This window comes from Aquarana catesbeiana, linkage group LG07 (genome assembly GCF_042186555.1).
Source record: "Aquarana catesbeiana isolate 2022-GZ linkage group LG07, ASM4218655v1, whole genome shotgun sequence".
Taxonomy (NCBI): domain Eukaryota; kingdom Metazoa; phylum Chordata; class Amphibia; order Anura; family Ranidae; genus Aquarana; species Aquarana catesbeiana.
The window spans coordinates 7,310,161-7,333,089 of NC_133330.1; the positions used below are offsets into that span (position 1 = coordinate 7,310,161).

Genomic DNA, 22,929 nt, shown 5'->3' on the forward strand with positions numbered 1-22,929 from the left:
CACTCTTGTTACCTTCAATCCTACTGACCACCCCAGTATGACCCTGGCCACTCTTGTTACCTTCAATCCTTCTGACCACCCTGGTATGACCCTGGCTTTGGCTCCTGGCCACTCTTCCATTCTACCAACCATCCATATAAGACCCCGGTTTGGCTCCTGATCTCAACGTCACCACTCCGGTTTTCCTGCTGGCCATATCCTGCATCACCTCTGTCTTCTGCGGGTGTCGGCATCTTCCCAGCTGCTGGGCCTGACCTGCTCTTCCACAGTGTCCCTTCTCAGACTCTCATCTTCCTGCCAGAGAGCTGACCTTCAGAAGCAGCCAGCAGAGAACAGGTCTATGGACATCGGTGCCCCCTTGTACCCTGCACTCCCTGTCCCCACCTCCAGGGACCACGGCCTTAAGGGAAGTCCCCTCTTCACTTCAGCCTCAAACCAGGTATAGGACACATGGGCTGTCCTGTTCTGAAAATGCTAGTTGCCTGGGTCTAATGCTGGCTCACACCTGTGTGATTACTTCGAGACCCTGGAACAAGTATACAGAGAGGAAAGTCTGACTTTTGAGTTCTAATCTCAGGTGAGTTAAAGCCGAAGTAGGGCTACTAAAGAGTAACTAAAGTAAAACATACACACACTTTATATTACCAAAAGTATTGGGACACCCGTAGGGTTCAATATTGAGTTGGCTCCGCCCTTTGCAGCTATAACAGCTCCACCTCTTCTGGGAAGGCTGTCCACAAGGTTTAGGAGGGTGTCTATGGGAATGTTTGACCATTCTTCCAGAAGAGCATTTGTGAGGTCAGGTCACTGATGTTGGACGAGAAGGTCTGGCTCACAGTCTCTGCTCTAATTTATTCCAAAGGTGTTCTATGGGGTTGAGGTCAGGACTCTGTGCAGGCCATTCAAGTTCCTCCACCCCAAACTCGCTCATCCATGTCTTTATGGACCTTGCTTTGTGCACTGGTGCTCAGTCATGTTGGAACAGGAAGGGGCCGTCCCCAAACTGTTCCCACAAAGTTGGGAGCATAAAATTGTCCAAAAGGTCTGATGCCTTAAGAGTTCCCTTTACTGGAACTAAGGGGCCAAACCCAACCCCTGAAGAACAACCCCACACCATAATCCCCCCTCCACCAAATGATTTGGACCAGTGCACAGAGCAAGGTCCATAAAGACATGGATGAGCGAGTTTGGGGTGGAGAAACTTGACTGGCCTGCACAGAGTCCTGACCTCAACCCCATAGAACACCTTTGGAATAAATTAGAGCAGAGACTGCGAGCCAGGCCTTCTCATCCAACATCAGTGCCTGACCTCACAAATGCTCTTCTGGAAGAATGGTCAAACATTCCCATAGACACCCTCCTAAACCTTGTGGACAACCTTCCCAGAAGAGTTGAAGCTGTTATAGCTGCAAAGGGCGGAGCCAATTCAATATTGAACCCTACGGACTAAGACTGGGATGTCATTAAAGTTCATGTGTGTGCGTGTAAAGGTAGGCGTCCCAATACTTTTGATAATATAGTGTATAAGCTTCAGGTTTCATCTTTCAGTTGTTTCTTTAAAGTTCTGTGTGCATTTTATCCCCATAAATAACTTCGTCCCAGAGATCCCCATCTCCATTCACTTCCTACAGTTCATTCTGCTCTCTCAATATCTCCCTTTGTAGTCACCCATTCAGATGAATTGAGAGCAGAGAATCAACATGATGAGTGATAAGCCTAAGTAAAAGAACGCATGCTTGGTATCCCTTTAGACAAGCATTTTCCTTCTTGCTGGTGCAGACTTTGTGAAAGAACACGTCCTTGGTATCCCTTTAGATGAGCATGTTCCTTCTTGCTGGTGCAGACTTTGTGAAAGAACACATCCTTGGTATCCCGTTAGATGAGCATGTTTCTCCCTGCTGAGCACTGAAGGGTGCAGACTTTATCTGAGCCCAAGTGAAAGAACACATCCTTGGTATCCCGTTAGATGAGCATGTTCCTCCCTGCTGGCCACTGGATGAAGCAGACTTGACCTGTGCTGATCAGTTGCTCTATTACATTTTATCAGACCTGCCTCTAGAACAGCAATCAAGCAACTGATGGGCAGACTGCACAGTTAAAGTCTACAGCAAAATGTACTAATGGAGATTAGGTCGTCCAGCACCAGCCAATTACCACCAAATCCCCCCCCCCCCCCAAATATATGAAAACATATCAAATTTTATTTATACACAAATAATACTTTATAAAAAAAAACTGGGAAAAGGATTTTTTTTTTTGTAGTGTTTAATACCAGAAGGTAAAAGTTCCACAGGAAAAAAAAATCTTGTGAAGGGCTTATCGAAACAGCCCAATTGGCTAATCATGTAGAACACTTTTTTTTTATCACTGAGGTTACAGCAATAACTAATATAATGACCACCTGCCTAATATTGGGTAGGTCCCCCTTCTGCAGCCAAAACAGCCCTGACCCGCCGAGGCATGGACTCCACTAGACCTCTGAAGGTATGCTGTGGTATCTGGCACCAAGCCGTCAGTAGCAGGTCCTTTAAGTCCTGTAGGTTGCGAGGTGGAGACTCCATGGATTGGACTTGTTTTTCCAGCACTTCCCACAGATGCTCCATTGGATTGAGATCTGGAGAATCAGGAGGCCAAGTCAACACCTTAAACTCGTCATTGTGTTCCTCAAACCATTCCTGAACCATTTTTGCAGTGTGGTAGGGTGCATTGGCCTGCTGAAAAAGGCCACTGCCATCAGGGAATACCGTTTCCATGAAGGGGTGTACTTGGTCAGCAACAATGTTTAGGTAGGTGGTACTTCCATCCACATGAATGGCAGGACCCAAAGTTTCCCAGCAGAACATTGCCCAAAGCATCACACTGCCTCCGCCGACTCCTGAAGCCATCTCTTCCCCAGGGACGGGACGCACACACGTCCGGTCATCCACATCATGTATAAAGAAACGCGATTCATCAGACCAGGCCACCTTCTTCCATTGCTCCATGGTCCAGTTCTCATACTCATGTGCCCATTGTAGGCGCCTTTGGCTGTAGGTCTGCATGGGCTCCCTGACCGATTTGCGTCTGCGCATCCCCAGACGCAACAAACTGCGATGCACTGTGTGTTCTGACACCTTTCTACGAGAACCAGCATTCACTTTTTCAGCAATTTCAGATACAGTAGCTCCTCTATTGGATTGGACTACATCAGCCAGCCTTTGCTCCTCACCTCCATCGATGAGCCTTGGGCATCCATGACCCTGGAGCCGGTTGACCGGTTCTCCCTCCTGTAAGCACATTTGGTAGATCCCAACCACTGCAGACTGGGAACATCCCACAAGAGCGGCAGTTTCGGCGATGCCATGACCCAGTCGTCTGGCCATTACAATCTGACCCTTGTCAAAGTCGCTCAGATCCTTACCCTCGCCCATTTTTTTTCTGCTTTCAACACATCCGTAATAACCTGAAATGATAAATACACAATGACAAACTCCAACCAAACATTATATCAAATATAAGTCGGTATAAACAGTCAGGTGGTGAATTTTACACCCAAAATGTAGGGCCCCCCACCAACGCGTTTCGTCTACAATGGACATCTTCAGGGAACAGCCTTGAAACATATAACAAACATAAGTTTTTATGAACAGACAAGGGGTGAACGTCAGCATAATAATAGAAAAGGATTACAGAATACACATGTGCATATCTTCCCCCCAGCCCCCCCCCCATCAATTAGCCTCCCCACCTCCATCAATGAGCCTCCCTCCCCCTCCTCCTTCAATGAGCCTTCCCTCCCCCACCTCCATCAACGAGCCTTCCCTCCCCCACCTCCATCAACGAGCCTTCCCTCCCCCACCTCCATCAACGAGCCTTCCCTTCCCTCCCCACCTCCATCAACGAGCCTTCCCTCCCCACCTCCATCAACAAGCCTTCCCTCCCCACCTCCATCAACGAGCCTTCCCTCCCCACCTCCATCAATGAGTCTTCCCTCCTCACTTCCATCAACTAGCCTTCCCTCCCCACCTCCATCAATGAGTCTTTCCTCCTCACCTCCATCAACTAGCCTTCCCTCCCCACCTCCACCAATGAGCCTTCCCTTCCCTCCCCACCTCCATCGATGAGCCTTCCCTCCCCACCTCCATCAATGAGCCTTCCCTCCTCCACCACCATCAATGAGCCTTCCTTCCCCACCTCCATCAATGAGCCTTCCCCCCCACCTCCATCAATGAGCCTCCCCTCCCCACCTCCATCAATAAGACTTCCCTCCCCACCTCCATCAATGAGCCCTCCCTCCACCTCCTCCATCAATGAGCCCTCCCTCCCCACCTTCATCAATGAGCCCTCCCTCCCCACCTCCATCAATGAGTCTTCCCTCCTCACCTCCATCAATGAGCCTCCCCCCTCCATCAATGAGCCTTCCCTCCCTGCCTCCATCAATGAGCCTTCCCTCCCCACCTCCATCACTGAGCCTTCCCTCCCCGCCTCCATCAATGAGCCTTCCCTCCCCACCTCCATCAATGAGCCTTCCCCCCACCTCCATCAATGAGCCTTCCCTCCCCACCTCCATCAATGAGTCTTCCCTCCTCACCTCCATCAATGAGTCTTCTCTCCTCACCTCCATCAATGAGCCTCCCCCCCTCCATTAATGAGCCTTCCCTCCCCGCCTCCATCAATGAGCCTTCCCTCCCCGCCTCCATCAATGAGCCTTCCCTCCCCGCCTCCATCAATGAGCCTTCCCTCCCCACCTCCATCAATGAGCCATCCTTTCCAACCTCCATCAATGAGCCCTTCCTCCCCCACCTCCACCAATGAGCCTTCCCTTCCTAACTCCATCAATGAGCCCTCCCTCCCCGCCTCCATCAATGAGCCCTCCCTCCCCACCTCCATCAATGAGTCTTCCCTCCTCACCTCCATCAATGAGCCTCCCCCCCCCATCAATGAGCCTTCCCTCCCCGCCTCCATCAATGAGCCTTCCCTCCCCACCTCCATCACTGAGCCTTCCCTCCCCGCCTCCATCAATGAGCCTTCCCTCCCCACCTCCATCAATGAGCCTTCCCCCCACCTCCATCAATGAGCCTTCCCTCCCCACCTCCATCAATGAGTCTTCCCTCCTCACCTCCATCAATGAGCCTCCCCCCCTCCATTAATGAGCCTTCCCTCCCCGCCTCCATCAATGAACCTTCCCTCCCCGCCTCCATCAATGAGCCTTCCCTCCCCGCCTCCATCAATGAGCCTTCCCTCCCCGCCTCCATCAATGAGCCTTCCCTCCCCGCCTCCATCAATGAGCCTTCCCTCCCCGCCTCCATCAATGAGCCTTCCCTCCCCTCCTCCATCAATGAGCCATCCCTCCCCACCTCCATCAATGAGCCCTTCCTCCCCCACCTCCACCAATGAGCCTTCCCTTCCTAACTCCATCAATGAGCCCTCCCTCCCCGCCTCCATCAATGAGCCTTCCCTCCCCACCTCCACCAATGAGTCTTCCCTCCCCCACCTCCATCAATGAGCCCTCCCTCCCCCACCTCCATCAATGAGCCCTCCCTCCCCCACCTCCATCAATAAACCATCCCTCCCACACTTCCATCAATGAGCCATCCCTCCCCACCTCCATCAATGAGTCCTTCCTCTCCCACCTCCATCAATGTGCTCTTCCTCCCCCACCAATGAGCCTTTCTCCCCACCTCCATCAATGAGCCCTCCATCCCCCACCTCCATCAATGAGCCCTCCCCACCTCCATCAATGAGCCCTTCCTCCCCTACCTCCATCAATGAGCCTTTCTCCCCACCTCCACCAATGAGCCTTCCCTTCCTAACTCCATCAATGAGCCTTTCTCCCCACCTCCACCAATGAGCCTTCCCTTCCTAACTCCATCAATGAACCTTCTCTCCCCTCCTCCATCAATGAGCCTTCCCTTCCTAACTCCATCAATGAGCCCTCCCTTCCCACCTCCATCAATGAGCCTTCCCTCCCCACCTCCATCAATGAGTCTTCCCTCCCCCACCTTCATCAATGAGCCTTCCCTCCCCACCTCCATCAATGAGCCTTTCCTCCCCACCTCCATCAATGAGCCTTCCCTCCCCACCTCCATCAATGAGCCTTCCCTCCCCACCTCCATCAATGAGTCTTCCCTCCCCACCTTCATCAATGAGCCTTCCCTCCCCACCTCCATCAATGAGCCTTCACTCCCCACCTCCATCAATGAGTCTTCCCTCCCCCACCTCCATCAATGAGCCTTCCCTCCCCACCTCCATCAATGAGTCCTCCCTCCCCACCTCCATCAATGAGCCTTCCCTCCCCCACCTCCATCAATGAACCTTCCCTCCCCACCTCCATCAATGAGCCTTCCCTCCCCCACCTTCATCAATGAGCCTTCCCTCCCCCACCTCCATCAATGAGCCTTCCCTCCCCACCTCCATCAATGAGCCTTCCCTCCCCACCTCCATCAATGAGTCTTCTCTCCTCACCTCCATCAATGAGCCTTCCCTCCCCACCTCCATCAATGAGCCTTCCCTCCCCACCTCCATCAATGAGCCTTCCCTCCCCACCTCCATCAATGAGCCTTCCCTCCCCACCTCCATCAATGAGCCTTCCCTCCCCGCCTCCATCAATGAGTCTTCCCTCCCCCACCTCCATCAATGAGCCTTCCCTCCCCACCTCCATCAATGAGCCTTCCCTCCCCACCTCCATCAATGAGCCAACTGATTGACAATTGCTGGCCAGGCAGAATAAAAGACATGAATGATGAGAGGGAAGGAATGATTTTTCCATGCTTTATGGCATATAGCATAGCAAAATCCTTTCTTTCCTCTCATCATTCCAGTGATTTAACTTAAGTATATACTATATGCTGCAACGCCCATCTTGGTACACCCTGCACTTGGCCGTAGTAAGCCAGCAGCAGACATCTTGTTACACCCAGCCTAGCCCGACCTAAACTATATTGGCTGGATGTAACAAGATGTCCGCTGCTAGCTTACACTGCGGCCAAGTGCAGGGTGTACCAAGATGGGCGCCGTGAGGTTTAACCTCCGACGGAGACATTGAACGTCACTTCCTTTACCGAATGTGACGGCTCCAGTCACCAATTTTAACGGAATACGCGGCTGCGCCCTGCACCCCGGCCCGCTTACTACTAGTTCCACGGCTGCCAGCCTGTGGACTCGCGCTCCGCCCGCTGACTTACAGTTTCCGCCCGCTGACTTCCGCCGCATTCCCAGGTATTGGATTAAGCATCGGGAGCATTTCTGCGAGTACAAGTACTGGTACCGGTATCAGGACAACCCTACATTCAAATGAACGGGCTGCTGTGTCCGAGCAAATGCGGGACGCACGGCCCGCCGCACTGGTGTGAACCGAGCCGAAGACCCCAATCACTTTATTTTTTATACTCACTTTCGTGCATTTTTAAAATATTTTCTTCTTGCATGTCTTTCGTGCAACAGCACAGAGCGTCCTATTCATGTGAACGGGATGCCCTAAGCAGGAGAAATGCACCGAAGAAGCTCCCGGAACATTTTTCGGGGGGCGCATCTTCTACCGCGCGACTGTCACGCATCGCACTGCATGCAAAAATTAAAAAAACACATTTCCTGGCTGCATTTGGGGGGCGTCATTAAAAGTTAGTGGCACTGCAAGCACGACGCCCTGTTTTTTTTTTTTTTTTGTGCATTGCCTGGATGTGGACGCACCCCGAAGGACCCAACAGCGTCTGCGTATTCCCCTAAAACACACGATAAACGTATGTCACACTTGCGTGGGGGGGCATTGTTAGGCAGCTAGAAAACACGTTTGTCGCAAGTTGGGGGCAGCACCATAAGAAATGCGCCAAAAAAAAAAAAAAACAGCGAATCTGCGGCGATACGCGAGGCGTTGACATGGACTAAGTTTTTATGAGGGAACCAGAGCAGAGGAAAAAATAAAAAATGGGACCTTCATACCTGCTACACTGACAGAGAGGAGCTCCAGAATAACAAAAATATCACTGGAGCTCTCCGTCCTCCCATCCAGGAGGATCCCAATGTTTCTGGCCCATCCCATCCCGGAAGTGACATCCCCTCTGGGACTAGGGCACGAAACAGGCTCTACTCCCCTAATAACAACCCCCTAACATGGGTGGGGTGGGGGGAGAAGAAAGCAGGCTAATTCCCCGCCAACCCAGCGCCTTATCCACCGGGGCAGCCGCATCAATCGCTAAATGCGTTCCACCGTGGAACGCAAGCCGCATCCCCCCCGCCATCTTGCCCGGCGCACAGGGAGAAGAAGCGCGGCGCCCCGCGATGATGTCATCACGCCGCCATGCAGGGCGGGTCGACCTTAAAGTAAACATTGTACAGGGAAGCCCCGGGCCGTTGCCTAGCAACCGAGGCAAAGGGCAAAAAAAAAAAAAAAAAAGGAGGAAAAATACAAATAAACAAATCGTAAATCAGATATAATATAATAAATTCAAATAAAAATATGATGCCAGGTTCTCCTTATCCCCTTCAAGACCAAAACAAGCCTTAACCACTCGCCCTCCGGAAGATTTACCCCCCTGATAGGGTTGTCACCTTTTCTTCAAGTCAAACCCGAACATTTTACCGCCACACAGCAATCTTTTTTCTAGTATAAACTATACAGATATTTTAAAATTTAAATAAAATTTTTAATCAAATTAAGGCAATCGAAAGAGTTCCCCTTTACATCAGAATCCACAGAGTTCCCCTTTTAGATCTAGGGTTGTCACCTCATCCCTTTAAACCCGAACACATAATAATTACATAGATTCTGTGACTGATTAACCATAGCTCCCAACTGTCCCTGATTTGGAGGGACTGTCCCTGATGTGGAGCAATGTCCCTCTGTCCCTCTTTCCTCCTCATTTGTCCCTCATTTTGGTCTGATCCATATAGTTGTATATAAAATGTTATAAAAAAAGTGTTTCCCAGCGCTAAATCTTTCATCCAAATTCTAAATTGCTGCATTTTTCAATGTTAAAAGCCAAAATAAAGGAATGGTAGTAGTAAAAAAAAGCTCTTGTGGATTTAATTAATCTTTTTTTTGTTATTTCCCCTTTAAGGGGGCGTGTCCTGTGCCTACATATGTTTGCTAGTAGGTGTCCCTCATTCCCATCTCAAAATGTTGGGAGGTATGTTAAGGTGGTAATTAAACTCACTTGGTGCCTTATCTGCATTAAACTATCCTCAGAATCTGTGTAATTCATATGTGTTTGGATTTAAAGGGATGAGGTGGTAACTCTATTTACATCTGAACTCATGGAATTCCCTTACACTGTACGGGGGGGACTCTGCAGACTCTGATGTAAGGGAGAACTCTTGGGACTCTGACACTCTGGGAACCCTGATTTAAGGGGGAACACTGAGAACTCTGATGTACGGAGAGGACTCTGATGTAAGGGGGAACACTGTGGCCTCTGGTGTAAAGGGGAACTCTGATGTAAGGGGTGCCCTGAGAACCCTGAATTACCTTAGTGTACTCACTTAGAGTCTGGAGAGAGAAGGGGGAAGGGGGGAGACTTCCGTCACAGACAGGGATGGATGGTGAGCTCCACTTACCCCTTGGCAGTCATCACCTCTCATCCAGATGTATCTGAGGCTGGACTTCAAATTTCTGGTCCCCACTTTCCTTTTCTGAGGCACAGCGCCATGGATTGAAGAGTTGGGCGCATTCACAGAGGGGTGGGGGCAGGAGGAAGAGGAGCAGATCGAGCCCTCTCTCCTCTCCCGTCTGTATCGGGGGGAGGGGAGATTGTTAGTGATGGCTTTTGGGCCGTGTGAGAGTGTAACAGACACTCTCGGCTTACACAGCTGCAGCCAGCAACCCTGCTGGGATTGCCATAGTCCGGTCTGAATAATGTGTCCGGGTTTCAGACAGTCTGAAACCCAGACGCATGATTCCAAACCCGAACTGTCCGGGTGAATCCTGGACAGATGGCAACCCTACCCCTTAATGACCAGGCCACGTTTTGTGATACGGCACTGCGTTTGTTTAAAGTGGTTGTAAACTGGTTTGTTTGACTTTTTCCTATAGGTAAGCCTAGAATAATGTACTCAGTTTTGTGAGATATTGTATCTTGTATGTTCCATCCACGCTTGCTGTTCCACATCAAAGAACAAGAGGAATCGTCCAGCAGTCACCTCTGGGCGGTACTCCTCCGGCCCCGAATCAAGATGTCCAATGGGATGTGTCAATATAAAGATAAACACCAATAGTGTAAAATCCTTAAAAATCGCCTTGATTTAAGTAACGCATAGCATGCCATTACATGGGTACAATCTTCCTCGGTCTAAAGACGAGAACGTTGGTTCAATCCAACTGGGATGACAGGAGATAAACCTTCTACCTGACCGGTTTCGTTACATTAGAACTCACGCCCCGGAAGAAGATCTATTGTAACAAAACCGGTCGGGTAAAAGGTTTATCTCCTGTCATCGCATTCGCATCGCATGTGCCTATCCCGGGGGCATCTGTCTGAGGGCCTATCCAGAAGCAGGAGAGCAGCTCAGGGTTGGGATTGCGGCTTGAAGTCCAACCAGAAGTGACGGTTCTGCCGGCCGGAGAACCTGTCATGGTCGGAGGTAGAGGGGAAGCTGTCGCCAGTAAAGGACCATCCACCTTATTACCGAGGACCACTGTGAGTAACTAAAGCAAGTACCGGAGCGGTGTTCTCACCAAACGGGGACGGTGAAGAATCATGAAACTTCAGTGGGAATCAAGTCAGGGACCCAACCAGCGGAGGAGACTCTTGAGGAAGATACCACCGTGAAGATTGGAGGAGCTCAAGGGATTCAGTGACAGTTGAATCAGAGGGTCTAGTGAGAGACCGGGAGCAAAGTGGGCTGAAGAACTACAAGGAGTGAAAGTGAAGGAACTGTTGAGCTTTGTGTTTGGAACTGTTAAAGACTGTTGCCGTAGGAGACAGCATTCCTACACATGCAGATGTGACGTCTTGCTGGAGGCCTTTCCCTGCACGGCTGCCCTCCTATTGAAGTCTCAGAGTCTGCCAATTAATATTGCAACTACCTAAGGGTGTCCTGGCCCTAATCCTCTCTCCCCCCCCAAAAAAAGCTTTGTTAAGAGAAATAAACTTTCTTTTGCATCCAAGAAGTGACTGGCACCCAATAACTTAAACTACTCTGCACCCACCACATATAGAAGGATGTTAGCTATCCCTGGAGGTTCTCATCAGATCAAAGGAGGCCTGGGACCTTGCTGCACAAGTTTAATACGTTTACACAAGCGCAGTTTACTTTCGTTTTCACAAAAATATATATAATGTTTGGGGGTTCTAAGTAATTTTCTAGCAAAAAATATGGATTTTAACTTGTAAGCAACCAGTCAGAAATAGGCTTAGGCACGGAAGGGTTAAATACCACCATTTTTGTGTGAAAACTGATAACCTGTAAAGGCTTTTAAAGGGTCTTATATGAAACAGAGAACTTAATCGTCCCGAGAAGCGGGTAAAAACCAGAGAAGCGCATTGTCTTTGCATTTTTTCTCCTTGTAATATACTATTACTATCACTTTACCTAACATCGGTGATAATAAAGATGTTCTATAGGTTTTGTAGTAACTGGATGGTGCTGATGGGCGGCAATGATGGGCACTGATGGGTGGCACTGATGGGCAGCACTGATGAGGAGGCACAGATTGGCATTACATGTGGGTACAGGTTGACATTACTGGTGGGGCATTGATGGGCATCACTGTTGGGCACTGTTGGGCACCTCTGATGGGTCTGCACTGATAATCAATGTGCTGATTATCAGCACAGACCCCCCCTGTCAAGAGAGCCACTGATCGGCTCTGTTCTCCCAGCACCTTGTCACGCAAATGGAGGAAAGTCGATAAACGGCACTTCCTGGTTACCCTGTGATTGGAGACAGCTGATCATGTGACAAAGAAGCAATGTCATAGGCTCTTTACCTAGATCGGAGATGCGGTGTGTCGGAGCGACACACCGCACCACCGATCGCCACGCTGCGCGCCATCCGGGGCACGCACGAGCGGCTTATCCTCCTGGACGTCATATGACTCCCAATCAGAATAACTGATCCCCGCTGCGGCCGTCATTCTGCTATAGGCTGGGCGGGATGTGATTAAAAAGCACTAATACAGCATTTTGGGTCAGTGATAAGTTCTCTTATTTAATAATATATTATTAAAAATATTAATGTGATATTACTACTCCTTTAAAGCAGCGCTCCTTCATATTTATATGCAATTGACCTCTCCATCCAAGTGCAGAAAGGACTTTGGGTATTGGTTGTCAGGCCTGAGCACTGCACCATGGCAATAAGTCACATGCCCCCCCCCCCCCCCCACCTGGAAATGGCGAAGTCACATGATCAACGGGGATGTCAAATCCCAACACACCAAAAAATATGCCATTTATTTTGAGCCAACAGTCATGAAGGAGAGTGGGCAAAGTAGTGGGATCTCTGAACTTCCACAGCCGGGGTTCCTCCAGAGGTTAGTAGGGTTTCCTTGAGAAGAGAGCAATGGTAAATCCATCTTCTTCTTACACTGACCACCAATGTAAAGAGTCACTTCTACACTGACCACCATTGTAAGGTGTCACTTCTACCCTGACCACCAATGTAAGGGGTCACTTCTACCCTGATCCCCAATGTAAGGGGTCACTTCTACACTGACCACCAATGTAAAGAGTCAATTCTACACTGACCACCAATGTAAGGGGTCACTTCTACCCTGACCACCAATGCAAGGGATCACAACAGTTTTCACTGTCTGTGTTTTTTTTCTGGGTATTGTTATTATTTATTTTATTTTATGATTATAAAGTGAATCCCATTTTCTATTGTAGTCAGGAGCCGGATGTATATATATATATATATATATATATATATATATATTCCATCCCCTGAGCCACATTCCTGAGAGACAGTCATCATTATCATCATCATCATCTTTTTTTCCAGGGTGGTGAGCGGGCAATAGCCCAACCGTATAGACACTGTATATAGACACCATTGTCTCCTGTATCATCTATCATCCTTAGTGCCAAGGATCTAGGTCAAACATCATGGACACTATATACAGACATCTTTACCTTCTATCACTCCACTTCTACTTGTAGTTCTTCTTTAGAGAGCAACATCTTTAACCACTTCCCGCCCGGCCTATAGCTAAATGACAGCCGGGCGGTGGTTCCGTTATCCTTACTGGATGTCTTATGACGTCTTTCAGGATAACGAGCCAGTCTGACACACCACAACACCGATCTCGGTAAAGAGCCTCTGACGTAGGCTCTTTACCACGTGATCAGCTGATCACGGTGTAAACAGGAAGAGCCGCGAATCGGCTTTTCTTCTGTCGCATCTGACAGACGCGACTAGAGCAGAGACAATCAGCTGCTCTCCTGACAGGGGGGGTCTGCGCTGATTGATTTTCAGTGCAGCCCCCCGAGGATGCCCACATAGGACCAACAGGGATGCTACCAAGACCACCAGGGATGCCCACCACTGATGACCACCAGGTATGCCGCCCATGGCCACCAGGGATGCCAATCTGTGCCCACAAATGATGCCAATCTGTGCTCATGAATAATGCCTGCCAGTGCCTCCTTAACAGTGATGCCATCAGTGCCACCCATCAGTGTCCATCAGTGCCACCCATCAGTGTCTATCATTGCCACCTATCAGTACCCATCTGTGCCCATCAGTGCCACCTATCAGTGCCCATCAGTGCCACCCATAAGTACCCATCAGTGGAGCCTTTTAGTGCCCATCAGTGTCACCCATAAGTGCCACTTATGAATGGCCATCAGTGCCGCCTATCATTGACTATAAGTGCTGCATATCAGTGCCACCTATCAGTTCCCATCAGTGCTGCATATTAGTGCCCATTAGTGCCACCTCATCAGTGCCCATCAGTGCAGCCTCATCAGTGCCCATCAGTGAAGGAGAAAACTTACTTATTTACAAAATTTTATAACAGAGACAAGGAAAAACTTTGTTTAGCAAACAATAAAAACCCCAGAGGTGATCAAATACCACCAAAAGAAAGCTCTATTTGTGGGAACAAAATGATCAAATTTTTGTTTGGACACAGCGTTGCATGACCGCGCAATTGTCATTTAAAAAGTGACAGCGCTGAAAGCTGAAAATTGGCCTGGTCAGGAAGGGGGGGGGGGGGGGAGTGCCTGGCATTGAAGTGGTTAAGTCAGGGATCACTGTGATTTCAGCTGCAGTTTGTTCAACACAGGAGGACCTTCTTCTTTGTTCATTACAGTGAATTGGTTTAGGTTGCTTTGCTCTGCCATTCAGAAATTTTTTGCACGTAATTGTTTTCAAGGGCTAGCTGAAGATCACCCGGATTGCCTCACAGTGATTCTGGACTACTTCTTACCTCCCTCCCCACTTCAGGGATTTGTTTCTACCGAGTTCACAGAGCTACAATTCACCACGAACTCTCTGAAAAAGCAGGCTGAATTTCAATACAGTTTCTGATCTGACTCTAAAGTTTCTAATATTGTATTTAGTATGCGGCATCTATGTGTTGAGGAACAGAAAAGAAGAGTTCTGACACCAATAACAGCCATTCCTCTGCTCTCCTGTAACCTGTTCACATAGGCATAGTATGTGCCTTGCTGTGTACCGAGATTATAGTCCTCACTGTTGAATGTTTGTACTGATATGTGATTGCCATTTAGTTACTGATAATGCTTCTATAAGAAATATCATTCTAAGCTGTAAACTTGTATTGATTTTTTCCTAATTATTTTCTCTTCATTAAGTAAACAAGTTAATCGGTTTCATCGATTCTAGTGTATCTATTTTATTGTTATCATCACTACAAGAGAAAATGTATGAACCCAGGGTGTCAGAGGTGGCGGAGGATTTGCAGGGTCAGGGCTGCCAGAGGGGTACTGATTTACCAAGCGACCCTCAGCGCTACATTTGGGGGCTCATCCGGGATACCCCTCATGGGAAGCCCAAGCAAGTCCTGTGACCAGTCCAGAGAGAAGGAGAAGATGTACTCAGTCACTGCCACCAGTTGGGCTTGGGGAACAAGGAAGTCAACTGGAACTGGCCACCGTGGTGAAAGTGCCCGGAATTGGATGGGCGGAAAGAGAGGTGAGAAAATTTATGAACCCAGGATGTCAGAGGTGGCGGAGGATTTGCAGGGTCAGGGCAACCAGAGGGGTACTGATTTAACAAGCGACCCTCTCGAGGGCAGCGCTACACTATTATTTTTTTAAAAGTCTTTATAATGTGCTAATCACACTAATGTACCATGAGCTGTAGATCCAATATTTTTAGTGGGGGGGTCCCCAAGACCTGAGGGTTCCTCCATAGTAACAAAAGTTTGAGAAATGCTAAACTTTTGAGTAGTTACAAATGTTAAAAAAAAAATGAATTCTATAAGCCAAAGTGATTGAGATCTTATTTTATTACGGGACATTTTAGGAGTTACAATCACTCAGATAGTACAAAGTATCAGGCAGCCTCCACAACTTGCACATTTCCTTTCTTAGAAAACATAAGCTCGCTCCAGTCGAAGACGTTCCCCTTTGTTTTCTCCTTTCCCCGGAACATTGACTTCAGGGTCTTGAGCGACAGAACTTTATTCCACATGTTCAGGTCTTTGATTTTTCCCACAAAGCTTTGCGATCTTTCGAAGTTGCTCCCAAGCTCGTCTTGGTCTTGGCCGAGCATGGCAATGCCTCCCGATCGCACCTGGTGCCCCCTACGATAAACCCCATTGGTGTATCTTCTCCCGTTCACCCACAGCTCGGTGCGCCCGTGCTTCGACTCCCACGTCAGGCAGATGTGCTGCCACTCTTTGCTCCTGTCCAGTCTTGGGAACATGTGGCCCTCTCCGCTCATGTAGAACCCCAGCTTCCCGGACTTTTCCTGCCATAGGTTAAGTTCATCAAAGTACAGAGTGCGGTAAGAGAATAAGATGGTTTCTCTGTTTCTTGAAACATTCAAAGACACTTTCATGCAGAGGGAGAAGGCGTTTAATTTCAGCGGCAGAGCAGGGGACAAGTCGACGTAACTGTTGTCACTTTCTTCGGGGAACAGGAAGTATTTTCCTGTAAGATCTGAAAAAGGAAGGTAAGTATTGGGATAATATTAGTCAAAATTATGCAAAAAAAAAATTACACTAAGCTGTCTATTAAAAAAAGTATTACTATGGTCTTATTTGCGTCCTCTCTGGACCTATCCTCTGCAGTACTTAAATTCAGCCACAAGATGTCCTCAGTTTTCAGGAGCACGGAGGACATCTTGTGGCTGAATTAAATTACTACATCAGACAGTGTTGGAGAGACGGCCAATAAAGCCATACCACTGATTTTTCAATGTACATTGGTTGTTGTCTACATCAAGACACATCAAGAGCGCCAAACATCCAAGAAACCAAGGTAGGTTTATTTATAAAATTAATTCATAGCTGAATAGAGCCAATGCGTTTCAGGGGCCAAACAAAGGACTAACCCCCAACCCTTGTCTATAGTGGATATAAAAAGTCTACACACCCCGGGTGGTAAAATGTCAGATTTATGTGATGTAAAAAAATGAGACAAAGATAAATCATTTCAGAACTTTTTCCACCTCTAATGAGACCTATAAACCGTACAACTCAGTTGAACCACAAACTGAAATCTTTTGGGTGGAGGGAAGTAAAAATAAAAAATGAAAATAATCTGGTTGCATAAGTGTGCACACCCTTACACTAATACTTTGTTGAAGCACCTTTTGATTTTGTTACAGCCCTTAGTCTTTTTGGGTATGAGTTTATCATCATGGCACATCTTGACTTGGCAATTTTTGCTCAAAAACACTCCAAATCTGTCAGATGGCGAGGACATCTCCTGTGCACAGCCCTCTTCAGATCACCCCATAGATTTTCAATGGGATTCAGATCTGGGCTCTGGCTGGGCCGTTCCAAAACTTTGTAGATTTGGATGTAAGCTTTGGGTCGTTGTCATGATGATAGATGAAGTTCCTGTTCATGTTCAGCTTTCTAGCAGAAGCCTGAAGGTTTTGTGCCAATATTGACTGGTATTTGGAACTGTTCATAATTCCCTCTACCTTGACTAAGGCCCCTTGTTCCAACGGAAGAAAAACAGCCCCAAAGCATGATACTGCCACCACCATGCTTCACGGTGGGTATGGTGTTCTTTTGGTGATGTGCAATGTTGTTTTTGTGCCAAACATATCTTTTAGAATTATGTCCAAAAAGTTCAACCTTGGTTTCACCAGAACATAACACATTTTCCAACATGCTTTTGGGAGACTTCAGATGTGTTTTTGCAAAATTTAGCCGGGCTTGGATGTTTTTCTTGGTAATAAAAGGCTTCCGTCTTGCCACTCTACCCCATAGCCCAGACATATGAAGAATATGGGAGATTGTTGTCACCACACAGCCAGTACTTGCCAAATATTCCTGCAGCTCCTTTAATGTTGCTGTAGGCCTCTTGGCAGCCTCCCTGACCAGTTTTCTTCTCGTCTTTTCATTAATTTTGGAGGGACGTCCAGTTCTTGGTCATGTCGCTGTTGTGCCATATTTTCTCCACTTGATGATGACTGTCTTCACTGTGATCCATGGTATATCTAATGCCTTAGAAATTCTTTTGTACCCTTCTCCTGACTGATACCTTCTAACAATGAGATCCCTCTGATGCTTTGGAAGCTCTCTGAGGACCGTGGCTTTTGCTATAGGATACGACTAAGAAAATGTCAGGAAAGACCTACTAGAACAGCTGAACTTTATTTGGGGTTAATCAGAGGCACTTTAAATGATGACCAGTGTGTACTGACTCCTATTTAACATGGGTTTGAATGTGATTGCTTAATTCTGAACACATCTACACCCCCAGTTATAAGAGGGTGTGCACACTTATGCAACCACATTATTACATTTTTTTATTTTTACTTCCCCCCTAAAAGATTTCAGTTTGTTTTTCAATTGAGTTGTACAGTTTATAGGTCACATTAAAGGTGGAAAAAGTTCTGAGATGATTTATCTTTGTCTTATTTTTTTTACATCACAGAAACCTGACATTTTACCACCCGGGGTGTGTAGACTTTTTATATCCACTTTATATCACTAACAGCCCAATGCTGGGAGCAGATCCAAAGGGGAAGAAGACCCCGTTCTCCATGTAGACTGAAGTGCCCCACCTAAACATAGTCATCCAGATACAGATTTATTCCAAGGTAGGATTAACCTCTTCTGGACCGCCCCATGCAGATATACTGCGGCATGGCGGCCCTCCTACGCAAAATCATGTACCTATACGTGATTTCGTGGACTGGGTCTGAGGTGCATGCGCGCGCCGCCGCCAACCCGATGTCGCTGTGATTGGACACAGCAGGAGCCAATCAGCGGGTCTGGCGGACCTGATGTTTGCCGTCACCGATCATTCTCAGGAGAGGCAGATCACCGTTCTGTGAAGTTGGCGTTCTTGTGTTTCAGCTAAGCAAGAACACGGATCTCTGTCTTTCCCCAGTTAAAGCACCTCCCCTCCCCCACACAGTTAGAAAGCACTCCCTAGGCACACAGTTAACCTTTTGATCGCCCCTGATGCTAACCCCTTCCCTGCCAGTGTCATTAGTACAGTGACAGTGCATATTTTTTAGCACTGATCACTGTATTAGTGTCACTGGTCCCCAAAAAAGTGTCAGTTAGTGTCTGCTTTGTCTGCCGCAATGTCGCAGTCCCGCTAAAAATCACTGATCGCCGCCATTACTAGTAAAAAAATAAATAAAAATTCCATAAAAACATCCCCTAGTTTGTAGACGCGAACTTTTGCGCAAACCAATCAATATACACTTATTAGGATTTTTTTAATATGTAGCGGAACACATATTGGCCTAAATTGATGAAGAAATTCGATTTTCTTACTTTTTTTATGTTTTATAACAGAAAGTAAAAAATTTTTTTTTTTTTTTTTCAAAATTGTTGCTGTTTGTTTGTTTATAGCGCAAAAAATAAAAACCTCAGAGGTGATCAAATACCATCAAAAGAAAGCTCTATTTGTGGGGAAAAAAGGACATCAATTTTATTTGGGTACAGCGTCGCACTACCGCGCAACTGTCAGTTAAAGTAACGCAGTGCCGTATCGCAAAAAATAGCCTGATCTTGAAGGGGGTTAAAACCTTCTGGGTCTGAAGAGGTTAAAACTTTATCACGCAGTCCACACGTTTCCGGGGGTCACCCCCTTCATCAGGGTCTGAAATGAAAGGTAGTAATGACTGGACTGATGCAAAGTATAAATGTTTTGCGACCAAGCTGTTTAAAAGAATGGTTCCTCCCCCCAGCTGCTGACGGACTTTTCTTCTCAACAGATTGACCAAAAAGTTGCATATTTTGCATCAGTCCGGTATATATTACGTAAGTCCTGATGAAGAGGGTGTTCTCTGTCCGCCCCAAAACGCATTGGATCTGTGATAATTTACCCTGAAATAGATCTATAACTGAACGACTAAGTATTGGGGTGGCGCCTCAATCTCAGATTCCTTTAGATATAGGACTGCCGATAAGGGGGGGGGGGCACCACTGGTCCTCCTGTACAGGGCCCAGGCCCCATCAGTTTAGCAGGGGGGCCCAGGCAACAGGAGGAATCAGATCATGGACAGGAGGGGGGTGACCGGTGCAGTAGAGGAGGGGTTGTGGAGGAATTACAGGAAGCGATCCCCTGTATGTCTCGCTCCCTGCAGCAGCTTCATCTCTTCTCCCTCCCACCAGCTTTCAGCTGCTGCAGGGGCGTAACTAAAGGGGATATTAGACTTGTAAGAGAGGATTGGAGGATTGAAGAACAAGGTTAGGACTCAGGGACTGGATTAGGGACATCCTCCGAAGGTCAAAGGTCAGCAGGCATGTCCCCAGAGGTCAAAGGTCAAGAGGCGTGGCTGACTCACCCCCACCAAAGTGTTCCGCCCACCCCAACTAAGTCAGGGAAAGAACAAGTTGGGAAAATGCCCCCCCCCACCACACTGATCAATCCTCCCGTACATAATCTCTTTCCCTCTGCTGCTGGACCTCCCCTGTTTGCCCCTCCAGCACCGCTGACGGTGTCTTCTCCTCTCCCTCCGGCCGGCTGCTGCAGGGTACGGGGGATCACTTCAGGATGGAGAGAAGGTCAGGTAGGTTGTACGGGGGGGGGGGGCTGTGATTTCTAACAGCAGCCCTGGTTACAAACCAAGGAGACAACGCAAGTCCTTTGGTGTGGAGAAGCTGCGAACCTCTAAGAATTTGGACATCCTATTCAAACACCCCTTTACCCCCCATAACAGAACAATCATGGGGGCAGATGATACAGAACTTTATTTTAAGCATACTTGATTAGGGTAAGGGTGCACTTTGCATATGCCTTAGCCGCAGTGCTGAATAATGACCAGCAGATGGCAGAGGTTCAAGGCTGATCATGGGACCAGCCTGAAGTCCTCCAAGAAAAGCATAATAAGGTATAACATATATTAGCGTGGAGTCCAGAGTTGGGCTTTAACCCCATTCACGCCGACACTACACTTATATGCAGCCTCACCGCACTGGGCTTTATCCTGTGGGGCCACATCTATGAGTATCTGTCTTTGTGCTGGGAGCGCGCCCGCAGAGACCGGGCTCTCACCGGGACCCTCGTGTCCCGTACCAATGATTGGGACCCCGGAAATTCCCTGTTCCGAGTCACATGATCGCTGTGATAGCCTCTGATTGGCTATCACAATGACCCAGGGCCGTCTTTAATATTGATTGGACCCTGGGCAAACACTTTCTTGGGCCCTCCCAAATCCACTTATCAATTATTTGTGGGCAGTTCCGGCTCAAGGGGCAGCTGTTTTGGGCCCCACAAAAATGAGTGGGCCCGGGGCAGGGAAGAGACATGGAGGCCGCCGGAGGAGATGCAGGGGACAAAGCCGTCGCCCCGGAGAGAAGCGCTGCCTGTTAGGTAAGTGCGGGGCTCATCGATCGACTGTGCTGGGTTGTGCTGGTGACCTGACCCGAATGACCCATGAGGGGGGGATTATGCGTGCGGCGGACCCGACCGGCCCATGGTGGGGACCCTTATGTGGTATCGCAGCGATCGTCGAGAGCAGGAGAATTTATTTTGGGTTGTTCTGTGGTGGTAGGTTATGGTAGTAACAAGAAATATACAGCAAAATGTTAAAAAAAATATATATATATTTTCTATTTTGGGACAGTTTTCCTTTGATAAAAAAAATCAGGAGATATCCAATATTATTTACCACCAAATGAAAGCCCAATTTGTCCTTAAAACCCCCCCCCCTCCCCCGGTATAATCCACCTGTAGGCACAGAGTAGCTGTGATGATATGTACAGTCTTACTACAGCATGTCAAAGTTGCAAAATTGTGCTTAGGCATTAACATTTGTTTTACCATCAGGCGGGAAGGGGATAAAGTAACTGGAAAAAAAAACAAAACATACCAGTCGTTATCGATTTATCAGACTCTTCACTGCCTGGGAGAAAGATATAAAAGAAAAAAAAATAAAGGTAAGGGATTAATGAGCAGGTAGACAAATACAGATAATTTCACATTTTTCAAAATATAACTTAAAACTTGTGCGGTTCCTAGGAGTAAATATAAAATTCTGTTTTACTCAGAGGGTCCATCAATAACAGTAAGTTACTTTTGCTGTATCTCAGTGGCGACCTGTCTATTAGGGGAGCAGGGGCGCGGCCCCCCCCTATCCATGCGTCCGGCCCCCCTAATCTACATGCAGGGACGCCGGACGCATAGATTCCAATGGTGGATTTTTTTTTTTACAGCACGTGATTAGATCCTGAGGCTCTAATAGGCTTCAAAATAGGGTGGGCTCGGGGCGCAGAGCACTGCGCCCCCCCCCCTTGTTCCCACCCAGTTGTGTTATAATAGCAAATGAATATTCACTATTTTCACACTGATTCTCCTCCCGGCCAATCAGGAAGCGGGTCTGAGACCCATTTACCAATTGGCCGAAAAGGAGAAGCGTTCTGATTGGCCACCGAGGAGGTGGGAGGAGATGTCATGCAGGGGAAGTCCGACCCTCCAGCTGCCACGGGGGAGCGCTCTGTGTGCTGTGCCCGCTGTACCCATCCCCATAGGCTTTAAGACAGAGAAGGGAGACAAGGAGGCCGGGACACGGAGGGGGGAAGCCGCCACTGGCGGGCCAGCACAAGGTAAGAGAGCTGGATGATGGGGGGGTGTGTATGGTGCACAGTGGTGGGCTGGAGCAATGGGGGGGTATGTATGGTGCGTGGTGGTGGGCTGGAGCAACAGTGGGGGGTATGTATGGTGCGCGGTAGTGGGCGGGAACAACGGGGGGGGGTATGTATGGTGCGTGGTGGTGGGCGGGAGCAACGGGGGGGGGGTGCATCCATGATGGTCAGTCTGCCACCCCCCGACCGATGGAGCACCAGCCGCCTCTGCTGTATCTAATAAACTACAACTTAGAACAGAACAAGAATTGGTAAAACTACTTACCTGCAGCTGCTGTGGGCTGAGGATCCGAGACAACTAAACAAAACAGAAGACAACAGAAGAGCACCTCAAAAAAAAACTGAAGAACACTTCAGGGAACATTCTACTATCTTGCATGCACCCAAATATTGTAGCAACTATTGTAAATACATTGTTACTGTTAAAATGCTTCAAGAATCATTGTGGGAGGGGGAGGGTGATATACTGTATTTCATGGGGAACCCAATCCAAACTCCAGACCTCCAAGAAAGCCCTCATTCTTATTGGGGTCTGCCCTCTCACAGACATGCAAAGTTTGTGTTACGGAATTCGGTGGAGCATCAAGAAACAGGAATGGGGAATGCTACAGCACTTTAATTTAACCGTACTTGATTAGGGTATGTGTGTGCACTGCAGTGCTGTGTAATGACCAGCAGATGGCGAGGTTCATGTCTGATCTTTACAGATTTATGTATGGAGAGGAAGGATGAGAAAGGAAAGCTGTAGGAATTAGTCCTGA

At 48.1% G+C, this 22,929-nt stretch overlaps 1 protein-coding gene across 1 annotated transcript in view; it reads right to left on the reverse strand.

Annotated features, from left to right (window-relative positions):
• Positions 1 to 15,373: 15,373 nt before the first annotated feature.
• LOC141102650 (uncharacterized) overlaps positions 15,374 to 22,929 on the reverse strand; it is a 58,359-nt gene continuing 50,803 nt past the window's right edge. The window contains exons 23-25 of the mRNA XM_073591557.1: positions 22,434 to 22,466; positions 21,397 to 21,429; positions 15,374 to 16,046 (exon numbers count right to left, since the gene is read on the reverse strand). Of these exons, the coding sequence (XP_073447658.1) occupies positions 15,439 to 16,046; positions 21,397 to 21,429; positions 22,434 to 22,466 (674 nt within the window). The 3' untranslated portion in view covers positions 15,374 to 15,438. The remainder of the gene's footprint in view (positions 16,047 to 21,396; positions 21,430 to 22,433; positions 22,467 to 22,929) is intronic.